This window comes from Megascapheus bottae, chromosome 13 (assembly GCF_031878675.1).
Source record: "Megascapheus bottae isolate mThoBot1 chromosome 13, mThoBot2.hap1, whole genome shotgun sequence".
NCBI lineage: Eukaryota > Metazoa > Chordata > Mammalia > Rodentia > Geomyidae > Megascapheus > Megascapheus bottae.
In genome coordinates, this window is record NC_143521.1 from 33,788,979 (window position 1) to 33,806,540 (window position 17,562).

Below are 17,562 nucleotides of genomic sequence, written 5' to 3' on the forward strand. Positions count from 1 at the left end.
AGGAGATACACTAGACCTCCCTGGCACAGGTCGAAACTTTCTTATAAGGACCAAGAATCACAACAAATCAGAGAAAGGCTGGATAAGTGGGACTGCATTAAACTGCAGAACTTTTGTATGGCAAAGGCCATAGCTAGTAAACTAATTAGGAAGCCTACAGAGTGGGAGAAGATCTTCACCATCCATACAACAGACAAAGGCCTCATATCTAAAATTTATCAACAGCTCAAAAAATTGAATCACTCCAAAACTAATCTCCAAAGAAACAGCCATCCCATTAAAAGATGGGCCAAAGACTTAAAGAGAGTCTTCTCTGAAGAAGAAACAAAAATGACCTATAGACACATGAAGAAATGCTCAACATCTCTGGTCATAAAAGAAATGCAAATCAAAACAACTCTAAGATTCCACCTCACTCCAGTTAGAATGGCCAGGATCAGGAAAAATAATAACAACAGATGCTGGAGGGGATGTGGCCAGGAGGGATCACTACTACACTGTGGGTGGGAGTGTAAACTCATTCAACCACTATGGAAAGCAGTATGGCAGTGCCTCAAAAGACTCATCATAGAGCTCCCCTATGACCCAGCAATTCCACTACTTGGCATTTACCCAATCATCCAGAAACAAGGACATACTAAATCCACCAGCACAACAATGTTCATTGCAGCACTATTTACCATAGCAAAGATATGGAACCAACCTAGATGTCCCTCAATTGATGAGTGGCTCAACAAGATGTGGTATTTGTATACAATCGAATTCTATGCTGCTGTCAGAAAGAATGACATCGCCACATTTATTAGGAAATGGAAAGACTTAGAAAAAATCATATTAAGTGAAGTAAGCCAGACTCAAAGGAACTTAGGCTCAATGGTTTCCCTCATTTGTCATAATCAGTAGAAACCTTGGTCTCTCCTAGCAGAGATTTGCAATAGAGCAAAACCTTGATACAAAAGGCCATATAGTATGACGCTAAATGAAAGGATCTCTAGGATATGGAAACATAAGCCATGTAATGAATGATTATTGTCCTTAATGTACTAGGTTATCTCTCATCTCTTTTGCTGTCTCTTGGTTATCTCATATTGTTACAGTATCTCACTTTGTTACCTGATATATCGGATATATTTGTATTTGGTTATTTGAAATTGGATAGGGAAGGGGGGAAAACAAGATGAGGGATGGGGATTGGGGGGGAGGGAAATGGGGACCAAGACATGTGAAAGGGTACTAATGTAGGGGAATTAATGCACCATCTATCTGGCAAATATCATGTAACCCTTCTATTAATTACAATAAAAATATATGAAAAAAATCATGGTGTTATTCAGTATTGCCAAAATTTTTTGAGGTAGTGTACAATGTCACTTTGCTTATTTCATAAAATTTTAGTCTTTAGAAATGCTCACAGCTGTACTTTTGCAAATCCTACCATCTCTCTTTCCTTCTTTCCTGCTTTTCTTGAAACTCTATGAATCAAACCTCTGGTTATATTTTTTTGCAAATATTTTAAAACCATTAGTAATTAGATAAATTTCTTATGCTGTCTCTTCTAAGTGTGACTGTTAAGTGGCCAGAATTTGCAGCAGCAATTTCTTTTTTTCAGATTTCAAATAGAATACATCAAAATATAAACATACAACATTTTTTTTGCTACTGTGGCTTGTTGATTTTTAGGTTTTTTTTTCCTTCAAATGGTGCATAGCTCAGGATAACTCATAAAACTTTAAAAAATAATACAAAGGTAGCATTATTGGAAGACTGGCAAACAATAAGAAGAGATACAAAGGGCCTTTCATATTATCTTCAAAGGAAGGTACCATAAACTAATTGACAAAAATATGATTAGCCAAAGCGACACCAACAGGAGAAACACTTTTTTTATTCCAACAGCTTGGTTTCAGGTATTGAAAATTGGAAATTCAAAAATATTTATTTTGAACAATATGGAACATTTCCCCCTACTGCTTGTTTCGTGGTTATTTTATTATTTTGTTTGTATGTATTGGTACTAGGGATTAAACTCAGAGGCCTTAGCTCTCATTTAGCTCAGGTGCTAAATCACTCAGACCACACCTCCAAATTTAGCTTTTGGCTTGTTAGTCAATTGAAGATAATAATCTCAGGGATTTGTCTTTCTGGGTAGTCTTAGAGTGTAATTCTCAGGTCTCAGCCTCCTGAGCAGGCAGGCCAATTGTTTATTTCTCTGCTATATATGCTTTCAAATGAAAATAGTTCTGGAAACTAGTTTTGAACATTAATATGATGTGATATAATTATATAGTGTGTTATGTAGAATCTGTCAAGACAAGTATGTTCATGTAATAACTGGATTCATTCGCACTTCAATTATTTCCCCTCCCCCAAATTTCATCAGAATAGGATAGACCTGGAAGCAAGTGAATCACTGATTTAGTTGTTCATTCAAATACTATTGATCTGTATCAGGTATAGATCTGTAACAATTATTCACTCTAACACACACTATGTATTTGTATTCCATACACAAATAATACACATAGATAAAGAAAAATGATCCCCCTTGAGCCTGGAGGAGAGAAAAATGTCACAAATGGAACAATGAAGGATAATAATTCTGTGAAGGCAGAAATGCAGAATGTAGAATAGCTCTCACTATGAGCCACTTTTGGCTTCCAGAGTGGGAAAAAAAAATAAAACTAATCAGGATATTGAAACGCGCAAAAACTCAAAATTCTTCCCTAATGTAATATTTCCATATCATAACAAATTTGAACCAATCCTTGACGTTTTCACCAGAACATATGAGCTGGTTCCAGCCATCCACCACTATGGACATTATCTACACCATTGATCCATCCTATGAAAACTTCCACGTGCATCGGTGGTATTCATGTGAAAGGCACTGTTCCTCCACACTGGAGGGTTCCACAAAGCCTGTGGGAGTGGTTATCTTTATTCCAGGCAACACAGAAGGGATGGGGGTTTCATCTTCTAGTTTAAGTCATCAGCACAAAGTTTTGCTTCCCCTTGTCTATCTGCCTGTCTCTGTTTCCTCTCTGTTGTGTTTGTCTTGGTCACACACACCAACACACACACACACCCCAACACATTTCCACTTAAGTGATTTTTAAAATTAGCACGCTTTCATGGCCCAAGGTTTTCCCTGGGGGGACACAAGGTTTTCATTATGGACTTCACCCCAGGCATGGGTCTCCCTTCCACTCCCATTTCAACAGGTTTCCGAGGTTTTCACACACCCTCGGAGCCCTTTGGACTGTGCTCTCTCTCACCCCCCCCCCCCCCTCAGCGCCCTTTCTGCCTTGTAGGGAGAGATGACCCTCCCTCCCACCCTCCCTCCCTCCCTCCCTCCCTTCCTCTCTCCTCTCCCAACTTTCCCCCCTGGTTAAAGCCGTCCCCCTCTGCAAGACCCGGGCCCAGGAAGTCAAGGCGAGGTTGACCTGAGGGGTCTGGAGGAGGACGCGGGACGCGCGTGGCGTGGCGTGGCGGGACCTCCGCGCTCCTGGGCCTGGCAGACGCCGGGGCTGCAGAGGGGGGCTGGGGAGCAATCCCCAGCAGTTTGGCAAGCTCTGTCGGCCAGGGCCGGGGACGGGGCGGGGGGGTGGGGGAGACCATTTCTTCCCTCAGCCACAGGCTCCTTCCCAGGGGGCACTTTCGGCCCAGACCCCCGCCCTCCCTCTCCGCCCCCCCACCCCTCCTCCCGCCGGGGGTGGGAGTGCCGGGTCCTCACTCGACCTGCCCCGGGGGAGCGGCGCTGCGCACCTCCTGATCCGGGTGGGAGGGAAAGGGAGCCGCCCGGGGGTGTCGGAGGGGACGCGGCGGGGGGGCGACGTGGGTTCTCTGGTCCCCGGAGTGGGGGGTTAGACCCTGCTGTCTAGTCCTGCGTGGCAGGCGCGCCCACGTGCACCCCAGAACCCCCCAAAAGGGCGCGGGCACTAAAGGGTGCGCGCGGTGTTCAGAGTTACGCGCGCGCGCGCACAGGAACGAACCCACACTCACACACGCACACACACTCACACACACACGCTGAAGGAGGGAGGAGGCGAGGCGGGGGCGCGGAGGCCGGGCAGGTCCCGCCTCCCAGGCCGCGTGCACACACGCCCACCGAGGCTCGGGCAGGCGGAGCGCGGGCGAGTGTGAGCGCGAGTGTGCGCACGCCGCCAGCAGCCACTCTGCCCTCTCCTCGCACCCTGCTCAGGGCATCTCGAGAGCCTGGAAACGTGAACAGGCTTAAAGTATGGCATGTGGCAAAGATGGTTTCTGCCAGGAAGGTTCCCGCGATCGCGCTCTGCTCCGGGGTCAGTGTCGCCCTCCTGCACTTCCTGTGCCTGGCGGCTTGGTGAGTTTTCCCGGGGTCTCGTGTGTGTGTGTGTGTAGGGGGGGGGGGGAATGTATCTGGGGAGGGTGGACCCGTGGCCAGGTCCAGCCTCGCGCTGACCGCCCACCTCCTCTCTGAGCCAACTACACCTTCCTGTCTACACTGCAACAGCACGGGTTGAAGCCCACTCTGGCGTCGGATGCCAAGAAGCTCGCTGGGGGTCTGGGGAGGGGGGTTCGTGGGGGAGGGGGCTTCCAGCCCATTTCGGTCTCCCATCCCAACTAACCTTCCCTCCTCCCTGCTTCCTCTAGCGTGGGGCAAGTGACTCTTTGCCTAGGAGACCAAACCTGTTTGCACCTGCTCTCTTAATCCGTCCTTCAAATAATCCCCGACACCTCCGCTTTGGTTTATTTCTTTTGCGCTTGCAGTTTCAACGAATCCCCTGGAGAGAACCAAAAGGAAGAGAAATTGTGTCCCGAAAATTTTACCCGCATCCTGGACAGTTTGCTGGATGGTTATGACAACAGGCTGCGTCCTGGATTTGGGGGTATGAACAATTCCAATAGCGCAAGTGTGTCTTGTCTGTCCCTCTCTGGTCTGTCTGTCTTTCTGTGGAACTCTCCATAGGTTGGCTTTATATACAAACACCGAAAATAAGCTCTCCCTCCGGCTCTCTCCCCTCCCCCTCCCCTCTCTTTTCCTCTCCTCTCTGGGTGAGACCTATGACAGAGGCCGCCCCCACCAGTACTTTGCTATCTCCCTGCCCCCTCAGAAGCTTTTCGTCTCCCCCACATTAATTACCTCCCGGGACCTGACTACAGGGTGGGGGTGGCTGAGAAAAGTTAAAAAAAAAAAAAAAAGCAACTCAGAGCTCCTCTGCCTTCTGCGTTGTTCTGAGCTCTGCCTCTTCTGCCCTGAGTTTTCCTGAACCTGGACGCCTAGCTCTAAGCAGGCAATGGATCCCAATCCCCTGTTCGTCCCAAGTGTCCTTTCCCCTGCCAAAACCTGGGTCTGTGTTCTACCTAGGACATGAATCTGGGGCATGAAGCTGCCTGCTCTGCCAGGGAACCCAACCCTTTCCTTACTCTTTTATTTTCTTTGGAGATATGGCATTGGCTTCCCTGCTAAGGTTTTGGAGTCCTGAAGCAACCAGCATTATTTCTTCCTTCCACAAGCATGGAAAGTGGAAAACTAGCCATGCACAGCACTGTCGCTCTCATTCGTATTCAGATTTCCTTTGCTTAGATAATGAAATCTGTGTGGTAAGCTTTGTGCTAGGCAGTAGGTTCACGGGAATCTTAAAATATAATCCTTCACCTCAAGCCACCTCCAGTCCAGGTCAGGGAGAAGTAACTAGCTAGGATCGCACCCTGAGGACCAGCCCATGTCTTCCTCATTGAAGGGGACATAGATTCTACTTTGAAAAGGCACTTGTGTTCTTGTAGACGTAGTAGTAGTAACAATAACAAACACTAGGATTTTAGCTATCAAATTTTCCCATCAGCCATGAGCATTTCATGAGACAGATTCTGTTCACCTTTCCAACAATCTGAAGAGGAAGCCTTCTTATTAATGTTTTAGAGATACAGAAATCCAGGTTTGGAAAGTTACTAAGTAGCTGGTTAAACTTCACAGTAAGTAGCAAGGTTGGGCTGTATATTTAAATGACAGAAACCAATCACATAGTATGAGATAGGGTGTGATGTGGTTACCACTTGGAAATATTAGAAGCGTGGGGGGCTAGGATAGTGTATTTCGTCTTGAGGTTGAATGGGTAATGGGAGACTGGAGAAAGTAACAGGTTACATAAAACAACAAGGCAGCATTAGGCAAAATGTTTGGAGACAGAGTTGGATGGGATCAAGATAATGGTTCTTTAGAGTCTACTGTCACCCTTCTCATTTAACAGATGAGGACAACAAGCCTGAGAAAGGAACACGTGGCATATTAACATGGTCTATGCCCCATCAGATCATCTGAATTCCAAACCAGATTTTTTTTCTTCTGAATTTGATTGAAAATGTCGTGGGGAAGGCACTGAGGGTGCTAATTCACCATCTCTGTGCCGACAGTGATAAAGATGGATGTGAAAGGCAAGCTTTTTTTTTTTTAATGACTCTTTGCACATTACCTCTCCAGGGATAGATTGCCCCCACTGCATTTGCCTTCATGCAAATCCGAAAAGACACTTCATTAGAAAAGTGAATCATTTGTCAAATGCACGAACTTTCAGAAGCGACTCAGAAATGTTCATTTTAGATCAAAAATAGTTTTGTGGGGAAAGTTTCAGATGATAGGATACCATTAGAGTCTATATTATTTCAACAAAAGAAGATAAATCTGCCCCCTCCAATGTTTTAAAATTTGACATTTCAAGAAAAAAAATAACAAAATAACTACTCCCATGTCCTTTAAATATCCATGTTCCTGAACATAAATGAAAGAGCAGTTATAAGTGGAAGTCTTGGCTATTATTAAATGTTGACAGTTAAAATAATATCTGCTTAGCTTGTTAGAACACAAAATATAATTCAAAAGGAGGGAGGAATTGATTGCACATTCTCCTTTTGCATAGACACACACAAACCCTCTGTATCTGTCTCTGTCTCTTTCTCTCTCCCTCTCTCTCACCATTACAGACAAAAAAGTGAGTTGAAAACAAGCTATGGAAGCCATTACTGGGTTTTGAGTAAATACATACATACATAAATACATTAAAAATCTCAAGGGTCTTGTTAGTCAATTTACTAGTCATAGTCAAGTGCTTTTTCTGTCTTATGTACTTGGAGACACTTTCAAATGTTTGTAGGAAAGGGTTGCATTTACTCTACTTGGAAGGTTATCAGTGAATTAGTGATTCAAGTTTCCACTCCATAACACAAGTTTTTCTTTCTTAACGCTGGTCATAAACAATTGTGGTAGATGTGGTACACTTTGTAAAGTGGGTTATCTCCTGTAAGTGGACATATTCCAAATCTGGTGGAGAAACAGTAATTATCACTGGCAGAAAAATGTGTTGTGTGTTGACATGAAATTGTAAATGTTCACCACCAAAAATAAGAAGAAAACTTGCTGTTAGCAAAGCATTCTAGATGCCACTAACTTAATCCTTTCTCTGACATTTTATACTTTGTGGAAAGTTTGGCATTTTAAAAAGAAGATGAAAACAATTCAAATTTTGACTGGTACACTATAAATATGGATTGACTTCCTGGTTCCTTTAATCCTCCTTCTGCTCTTTGTGGAACATTTACTTTTTATCTGTTGATACAACTTTGCTGTGTTCTATTTAAAATAAAGCTAAAAGCAAAGATTTTGAATTGAAATTGGATGGTTTGTGATTGCTCAGTAGGCCAGGCAGGGGTTGAAATAGATTTGGAAGCTAAATTACATATTTTTAACTCAGCAGCACAGCTTGCTATGAGGGAATAAAAAGAACTGGAATGATTCTCTTCTTTTCATCCCTCCAGGATCTCTTCTCCCTTGTCTCTGCATTCTCCCATTGGGGAAGAAAAGGGGAAAAGGTGAGGAGAGAAGGAAAGAGGCATGTTGAGAGAGCCTGCCAGGGAAGCGAAGGGGTTAGTCCTTTCCGCCTCTGATGAACTAGTTCCTGTCATGCTGACTGAAGTAGCTTGTATCTGCTTAGAAGTGCCACAAAAGCACAACCTCCCACAAAGAAGTTAAAAAAGCCATCCTCCTTGTTCTTGCCCACTTTTAACACTGCTGTATGACTCCTTCAAAATGCACAGCTTGGGGCTGGGGAGTGTAGCTCAAGTGGCATAGTATGTGAAACACAAGTCCCTAGGTTCGATTCCCAGGAAAAGGAACAGCAAACAGCAGTTACTTGCAGCCATCCAGCCAAGCAAATGAACAGAAACCACATCACTGGGGTACTGACCACTGGGAGATAGTATAAGAATCCTGCCCTCACCCCTTTCCCATTTAATGAATGCATGGCCTTTTATTTATCTTGGTCTTTAGTGGCATATAATCTGGAATAATAAACATTCACATTCCAATAAATACGTCACATTCCAATGGTGATGATCCATTTTGGATCATCTTCTACAAACTTCCCAAAACAGCAAGAGAGCATGACTATATTTTAAGGTTATTTACTAATATATTAGGTCTTTTTTCACATGAACAAAGTCTTCTCCAGTTTTTAGAAATATTGAGTGTTCACAGAATTTAGTTTATCACATAAGGAGCTAAACAGGGCTGGCCTCTGCCCTGTTTGAAAACTATGCTGTGTATCAGATGTCAATGGTGTACAGAGTAATGGAAAAGCAGGGAAGACAGGGCTGTTGTAACTTGAGTAGTTAGCAAGGATACATTGAAAGTGATATTTGAGCTATAATCATTGGTGGCTAGAATTCTGAGGCACCTTTGGGTGGCTCTGTTAGTGAGAAGGAACTCTAGTTATGAAAAGATGAAGCATGGATGACACTGTTGCTAGGTAAAGGTTAATGAGGCTGAAGAATAAGCTATATAATGTGATATAATAATGAAGAGGTTGTGTAATAATTGGCGGGTTGGTACACTACTTCCTTACCAAGTCAAACCGACTGAAGAGATTTTCATAGGGGGAGTATTCTGAACTAATTGTTACAGGCTCCCTTCTGCTGAGAAGAGGTAGAAACAATGACAGGTAGAAAGGTTCAGCCCCTCCCCAGCCCCAACAAATCATGTAAGAGATAAACGATACTTCTTTCAACCCAATGGCAGAAAAGTTTGTCAGTTTCTAAGAAATGATTGGTGTTCTCCCATATTCTGAAGTTAGAGCTCAAGGATGACAGCTCGATGTGGGGTAGGAGAGAAAGAAAGATGTGAAAGCTGACTCAAGCTTTGATTCAAACTCTTAGAAAAATGGAATCTGAAATTACCGCAGGATTAGGGACTCAGAAGAATTTCATGTGGCTATGTGGCATTTGAGATGCCTAACAGGTTCTGAGTAGAGTGTGGAACTCAGGGATGATGGGTATGTTAACACACATAGTATTTGAAGTTTGGTGCTTGAAGAGGCACAAGACTGAGCTCTGATAACTCCAGTGTTGATGCCCAGGAAAGAGAGGCAGGACTCTGACACAAGAAGACAGGAGAAATAGCTCTGACTCTTGCAGGAAATTTTGACAGGAACATTTTTGGCAGCAAGTTGGGTATAGAAGTCTGATTGGGTGGATTGAGAAAGGATTGGGGTAGTTACTTCCTGGGCATTTTATACAAGGGAGCAGAGAAATTTGTTAGTAGATACCATGGATATTTTCCTACAATTATACACCGATTTCTTACAATAAAAACCTTAAATTTTAATCAAAATGTGCAACTTCACTAATAGATTATATATGATTAGAAAAATGAAATGAAGAGAATTTTAATGGTCTTTTTGCTATTCTGGAAAACAGATATATTCATTTATTGGTACTTTGACAGTACAAGCTAAGCATTAGATTTAAAATTATCAAGGTGTTTCATGAAAGGGAACATTTGGTTTTTTGTTTGTTTGTTTTTGTTGTTGTTGAGGTTAGGGATTGCCAGTCCTGGGTCTTGAACTCAGGGGTTTGGTTGCTGCTTCTGAGTTTTTCTCACAGACTTTCCTGACTGGGCTAGCTTTAAACCATAATTCTCAAATCTCAGCTTTCTGAGTAACTAGGATTACAGGCAAGAGCCACCAGTTCTTGGCTGAGAATATTTTTAATAGAAAAAAATAAAATTACTTTTAAGTTTGGTAGGTACAATTCTGTCAATAGGGGGAAAATGATGACACAAAATGTTTCAGTAGATTTTGAGCATGAAACGTGGATTCAAATGGATAATATAGTGAACAGAAATGGAATAATTTGGGGGCAATATGTGTAGATTTTGTTGTTGTTGTTGTTTATATGTAAAAGAGAAAGGAATGGGAAGGGAAGAAACATGAATTGTTATCTTATGATTAATAATATCAGTTGGGTGCAGGTGGGTCACTCCTGAAGTCATAGCTATTTAGTGGGGTAACGTCTAGAGGACAATGGTTCAAAACCAGCTAGGGCAGAAACATCTAGTAGATGTCATCTCCAAACTAACCAACAGGATTGGAGTAGAGTAGTAGAGTGCCGGTCTTCCAAAGAGGCAATCTTGACATTAAACCCTACTACTACTACCAAAGGCTTAATGTAATAGAGGAGAATTTAATATTAGAGAGGAATGTGGAGACAAGTAGGAGAAAGAAGCTTTAAGAAAACAGGATAACATCTAGAAAACATGTTCTCAGTTTAAAAAAAAGACAAAAAATGAAATAAAGTATTAGGATTATAAATCATATGTTTATATTTTTCATTAGGGTATCAATGGTAAAATGCATTTAATATTTCCTAAAATAGAGCACATATATATGTATTATTTCATAGGACTTTATTAAATGAGTAGATATTGGATAACACTTTTCAGATCATAGAGTACATCAGCCTACATTTGTATAACAAACATTGCTGCTTTATATTCTAGGCCTTTTTAAATGTATTTATTCATAAGAACCTCAGGTATACATATTTTAATTCTGGACTAATAATGCTTGGTTGATGTCATGTTATTGGCCTACACATAATCTTGTCTTCATTGGTTCACTCATTTTGTCCTTTGTTTATTAAAATATGGCAAGCATTTTAGTTAAATCATCAGGCAAACCAAAAAATAGGAACTTTGCATTAATTTTCATTCTGTGATATGCTTCCTGACATCCTTCCTATCAGTCCATTGTCCCTCCTCACAAAATTACCTTTGGCATCTCTTTAATTATTTCATATCTAGCATTTTGGGCTAACCATACAATTCAGAACATATTTAAAATATTGAATTATCTTCAGTTTGCTGTATGTGAACTTGTGATGTATATTTAATTATCTTGAATTTGCTGTATGTGTAGTTTCAATCTCTTTTCTTTCTCTCTCTCTCTCTCTCTCTCTCTCTCTCTCTCTCTCTCTCTCTCTCTCTTTCTTTCTTTCCTTCTTTCTTGTTGGTCGTGAACTTGAATTCTGGGCCTGGGTGTCAGTGTTTTTTAAATGGAATTATTGATTGCACAGATTCATTGTCACTGTTGCATGTTACTTTAGATTGTTCATTTTGCCTGTGGTGTGATATTCCATTGCATATGAGGCACCTTGTTCATCTGTTCTGTTGGCAGTAGACTTTTACTTGTTTCCAAGATTGTATTGCTGTGACTATTTTAGCTCAAATTTCCTTCTGTAAAATGTGCAAGAGTTTATTTTGCATATATATAAGGAATGTATTTTTCTGGATCTTAATGTAAGTGGGAATTTCACTTGACAAGATTATGCCAAACAATTTTTCCATGGTGAGTTTACATAATTAAACTCCCTTTTACAATGAATATCTTTTAACGCCAGGGAAATGAGTGTGTGTGTGTGTGTGTGTGTGTGTGTGTGTGTTATTAATTGAAATATTTTAAATGGTATTTTCTTGAGAAAGGATTGTGAAAAGTTTCAAATTTTTGTAATTTCATGTTCTAGCATAATTGGATGTTTTTTCAAAGTATCCATAAGGTTTTGCTTCTGGAGATTTCTATTTTTCTATTTTGTCCACATTTTATTGTTGTTTTTTTTCCTTTCCTTCGTGATTTGATAGCTTTAATTATTCACAAAACATACTAGTACTGGTAGAAGGATCGGGCAGAATAATAGGCACCGGTCTTTTATCCTTTTTAAGTCCAAGAAACTTCTAGAACTTTATAGGGCTTTCTGCTTTCTTGGTGACATTAGTCCATATCTATTGTTTTTGTTCACTGTTTAGGAAAGCTACTGTTTTCCAATGTTGTAAATGACAAGTAAAGTTGGACTGTCCTTATTTAGGACAGTGAAGATTCCTTGTTGTCGTTGTTTTTATCTCTTTAGCATTTACATTTTCCTCCCCTTTTCACTGGCACTGGTGTTTTATAAGATGTAGGTGGATGCATTATGCGGTTGTTAAGAGTGAGAACTGCTTCCCCAAGCGTGGGCCCAACTTCTTTTAACATCAGCAAAGCACCTTAGGGCTTTCTCATGATGTAACAGCAAATTGGATAACATTATGAGACATGAAATGAAAACGTGGTATCATTATCCATGACTGTGAATGGTAAACGGTGTAAAACTGCATGATACATTATCTGTTGCTCTCTCACATTCCCAGCAAGTTAGAACCATCAACGATATATGGGAGTATTTGTTTGAATCTGATCTTACCAACCTTGGCTCTTCCTTTCAAAAACTTGTTGGAGATCATGTTGTTTGACTTACAGACAATTCACCATATCTACAAGATTAATGAAAAATGATTTCCCTCCTCCCAAAGAAATGAGAGAAGAAAAGAATGGAAACAAAATTTTCCTATTACCAAAGACGTGGGGTTTTGTAATAAAAGACATCTTTGATGTTACACAAACGTATATACAAGTGTGAGAGGAAGTCTATCCAAGCTCAAAATGATCTGGTTTCTATGTAATTATGCTCTTAGTGAGGTTGATTTGAACATCCTAAACAGTAGTATCAGAGGAAGCGTCTCTAAGAATTATTCTTAATTGCATAGCGACCATTATTCATCAACGACTGATTTATCAGAAACCTATTACATTTGAAGCTTGGAATTGGTTCTGAGTGAGAATACAAATATAAATAAGACAGTTTAAGCTTGAGTCAGGGAGTATTTTTAGCTTGACTGATGCAGCAAATTGATCTCAATTTTTCCTTTTGAGGGTTTTTTTTTAATCACTGCTTAGATGATGTAAGAAACGTAATGAAACACATAGTTATCTAGCACCTAATATGTGCAGAATACTGTGATGGTTAGGGATTTCAAAGGAGAGTAAGATTATGGCTAGAAAGATAGACACAAGCAGGCTGAAATAAGACCAAAGATGCTCTAATAATATAATTCAGAAATGGCTCCTCAACTAGACAGGAAATGTACTTACTATATGTCACATCTTAGAATCGAAAATCCCACATTTAGTTAAGTAATGGATTATTGATTTATTATTTTATGAAGATACTAATATAAAGCTGTTAGAGGACCGTGAGTTTGGCCTAGGGATAGAGTGCTTGCCTAGCATGCACGAAGACCCAGGTTCGACTCCTCGGTACCACATACATAGAAAAAAGCCAGAAGTGGTGCTGAGGCTCAAGTGGTAGAACTCTAGCCTTGAGAAAATCCAAGGACAGTGCTCAGGCCCTGAGCTCAAGCCCAGGACTGGCAAAACAAACAAACAAACAAACAAATAAATAAATAAATAAAAATAAAGGTGTCAGAATTCTGGCTCTTAGAAAAAGTGTTTCTTTGCTACTGCTTCCCTATAATTTCTTTTCCTTATGACTACCAGAATGGTTTTATAAAAGAAAGAAAAAAACCAGTGACTTAATAATACAATTTCCTCATTTCAAGCCTGTAGTGTTCTGTCAATGATTATTGAATGCTAGTTGAATTTCTTACCCTAACTTGGAAGCATGGTCACCAGATTTTAGCCTCTTGAGTAGCTACAATTACAGGTATGTTACCCTGGTGCCCAGCTGGTGCAGAAAAGACTTTTATGTCCAATTAACCACTCAAAAACTGGAAGTGGCACCATGGCTCAAGTGGTAGAGCACTTCCGTCAAGCACACAGGGCCTTAGAGACAGCACCTAGGCCCTGAGTTGAAGCCCCACAACCCACAAAAAGTCACTGTTTTGATAGAGCAGCTAGAAGTTAAGTTCTAGAAAAGCCTTGTTAGTTTATTCTTCCCTTACTAGCCTGTCACAAATACTGAAGTTATAAATCTGAACACAAAACACTTTTCAAGAATACCAAAAAGGCATTATGTTATATAAGAATTTAGAAATATTCATTATTATCATGGAATTATTATAATGACAATAACTAGCAAATACCCACACAGCTTGCAATAAATCAATAAGGAAAAATATTAGCATAATTTTTTATTCTCCTGAACTCTCCCACTGGATAATACCTATGGTATTAATGTTTTCTGGAACACAGTGTTGTAAACGTTATTCCTGGAAAGAGTTAAATGAATGTCTGCAAGCTGCAAAAAAAGTAAACAGCCTCACTCATAAACTTGTTAGAAGTGCAAGGTGCCAGGGATTACCTTACATTTATTCAGACAGTAGATCTGGTGGTATGGGCTATTGTTCCATTGCAGATGGTTTTGATATAGGTAAAATTTGAGAACTGTTGCCCTAAAATGATCTTTGAAGTAAGTTTAGGTTTCTTAGGAATCATGTCAAATAACTTATTTGACAATACATTGGCAATCCTAATTGTGTGGACGAACACATCTCTCCTTGATCTCATGTCAAATTGAATAGTTGTCTTGCTTTTAAATAATGCCACAATCCTCCTTCAGGAGAGGTTATTGAATAGTTTCACGTACTCTTGAAACTGTTTGAGTGAAACACCTTACTCACTTCCTAGATTGTCTATTTCTAGGGAAAAAGATAGCTGTAATGAGTTTATTACTACTGTATTTTATTTTTGTTATTGTTTTCAGAAAATGAAAATTTGGTTAACTTCTCTGCTTTCCAAAGAAGTTTTATTTTTCTAAAGCTAAATTTCATGATAGTTTAGCAGTTTGCACTTTTTCTCTCGTTGTATCTCCAAAAGTTCTATAAGGAAACTTATTCAATTAAGATTTTTCTCATTCTCCCCGAACCTTCTTTGGTTTGTGGGATAGTCTTTATCCTTTACAGGAAGAAATATTTAAATTCGTTTTTATAAGGCCAACTTTAGATGTAGAGCAGTAAGTGATACCAGTTGCTTGTTTCTTTCTTGGTATGAATCCATTTTTCCAACTTCTACCTAAGGGAGGTCTACTATCTTGATTGAGGATGGTATTAGTTCTAGTTATAGAGAATCCAGTTCTCTGTTGTTGTAGACCGTTATTTATGGAAGTGATTTGCAGAGATCAGCAATACCTTTAATTTTATTAGTAATAAAATATTATCTATAATAATTTGCTTTTACAATTGAACACATTATGTTCTAAGAAATATAATTTACATATATTATCTCAGTACTCTTAATATTCATAAAAATTTGTATCCATATCTGTGAACTGAGTAAGGTCACAGATCTAGAAAGTATTTGCAAGAAGTTTGCACTCCAAAGTTCCTGATTTTAAGAATCATGTTAAACCAAGATAGAGACATCATGCTTTTTATCTAAACTTTATATTACCATATTGTCATAATGAATCCACCTTTCTCATCTGCCTAAACACTCATACATTAGCCCCTGGACCACTTTCATTTAGAGATAAGAATCTCAGTAGTGGCCATTATGAAAATCTAAAGGAAATCATTATGGAGTTAGTATTTTCAAGGGAAGATCACTGTGTTCAGCATGTCATAGGAACAATTTCATTTGATCTCCATAAAAGCTTTGCCTGAGTTGGGCATGGTAGCTTTTGCCTGTAATCCTAGCTACTCAGGAGGCTGAGATCTGAGGATCACAGTTCAGTTAGCCTGGGCACTAAAGTCCTTGAGAATCTAATCTCCAATTAACCACAAGAAAACCAGAAGTGACACTGTGACTCACGGGGTAGGCCAGTAGCCTTGAGCTGAGAAGCTCAGGGTTAAGTCTCAGGCCCAGAATTCAAGTCCAAGGATGGACAAAATACAACACAAAACAAACAAACAAAAAACAAAACATAAAACACAACAAAAAAAACTACACTTTGCCTGTTGAGTAATGGTTACTATTCAGAGGTTAACTGCCTAGTTTAGCAGAGCATGACTGGTTTTAAATGACAGAAGAGATTGCCTTTGATTCCAATCACCAATGGATAGTGTGACTATTGTAAAAGGTGATATAAACCAAATCTCCCCCTCCTTGCCTTTTTTGTTTTTAAAACCACTCACCTAATAGAAGCCAATGAGATGATGATGATGGGCTATAGAAAATCACAAAGGCTAAAAACTGTGTCTTGGTACCGTCTGCTAGAATAGCACTCAGGGGTGAGGTATTTTTGAAGAAGCAAGGTTCCTGGCAAATAATTGGATTTTGGACTTCCCCCCCAGGCTGCATCCCCCTTTAAGTAAATACTGCTTTTGGTGGTTGTACTTCAATTTTTGTTGAAAATTTAAGATCCTTATAAAAGCAATATAGTGTATCTGCATTTAATCTTCAATTAACCATCCAAAGCTGTAAAATTTGTAATTATTTTTCCACACTTATTTACATCATACTTACTAGGTCCTGTTACGGAAGTGAAAACTGACATATACGTCACCAGCTTTGGACCTGTTTCTGATGTTGAAATGGTAGGTATCTCAGGAAATCAATGGGTTGTTCTTTTCCTTTTGCTGCACTACAGGGCTTCGATCTTAGGGCCTTTTGCTTCTTGGCTGGCTTTCTATCACATGAACCATTCCTGCATGCTTTCATGTGGTTGGCTAGTTTGGAGAGTCACTGTAGCCGCAGCTGCGCTCAAAGAGAAATTTTCCAGATCTGCTCCTGACCAGCTAGGTGTACAGGCATGTACTACCAGGGCCTCTGTGTTTCCTTTGAAATTTGAAGAAAACGAGTGATAAAAGATGCAACAGATACCTTATTGTCAGCCATACAGAACAAGGTAGTCAAAGAAAAGCCTAGTTAAATTAAGTTTTTTAAGAATACTGACAAGACATTCGCATTTGATAACATCTCTGAGTGCTACAGTTTTTCTCAACAAAATAAGAAATTTATTGATATTAAATCCATAATATAACCCTGGCTATCATCTTCCTTCCCCTTTGAAAATATTGCATAGAACAAAATTGGAGATTGTAGTTAGATGGTTAGGAACGAATGGTATGGACTTTATTATTTTCCTACCTATGCTGTGTATTTCCAATAACTCCAATAGGTTCTTGACCATATTCTCTTTCTGTCCCTCTCATCTTTTTCCTGTACTTAAAGAGATTAGAATCCCATGTCCTAATCAGGAAGCATTCTTCCTGCTCAGTTGTTCTACCTTACATTAAGTATATTGAGTTAACATGACAAAAAATGAACTATACTTTATTTTTCGTGACCTTAGGCTCCTAATGACTCAGAATCATTTTATTATTTAACTCATCTAAATAAATTCTATGAAAACAAAAGTTATCTTTTATCTATTTTCCTGCATCTTTGTGCAATGATATTTGTAACATATGAACTGATTTTTTTTCACTGTCTTGTCTGAGGTAAAACAATTAACAGGTTCTGGCAGATTTTATTAAATTATAGTAAT

General features: G+C 39.7%; 1 protein-coding gene across 1 annotated transcript in view; it reads left to right on the forward strand.

Annotated features, from left to right (window-relative positions):
- The first annotated feature begins 4,010 nt into the window (after positions 1-4,010).
- Gabra4 (gamma-aminobutyric acid type A receptor subunit alpha4) overlaps positions 4,011-17,562 on the forward strand; it is a 60,909-nt gene continuing 47,357 nt past the window's right edge. Inside the window, exons 1-3 of the mRNA XM_090343640.1 lie at positions 4,011-4,342; positions 4,750-4,868; positions 16,542-16,609. Coding sequence (XP_090199766.1) covers positions 4,257-4,342; positions 4,750-4,868; positions 16,542-16,609 — 273 coding nt within the window. The 5' untranslated portion in view covers positions 4,011-4,256. The remainder of the gene's footprint in view (positions 4,343-4,749; positions 4,869-16,541; positions 16,610-17,562) is intronic.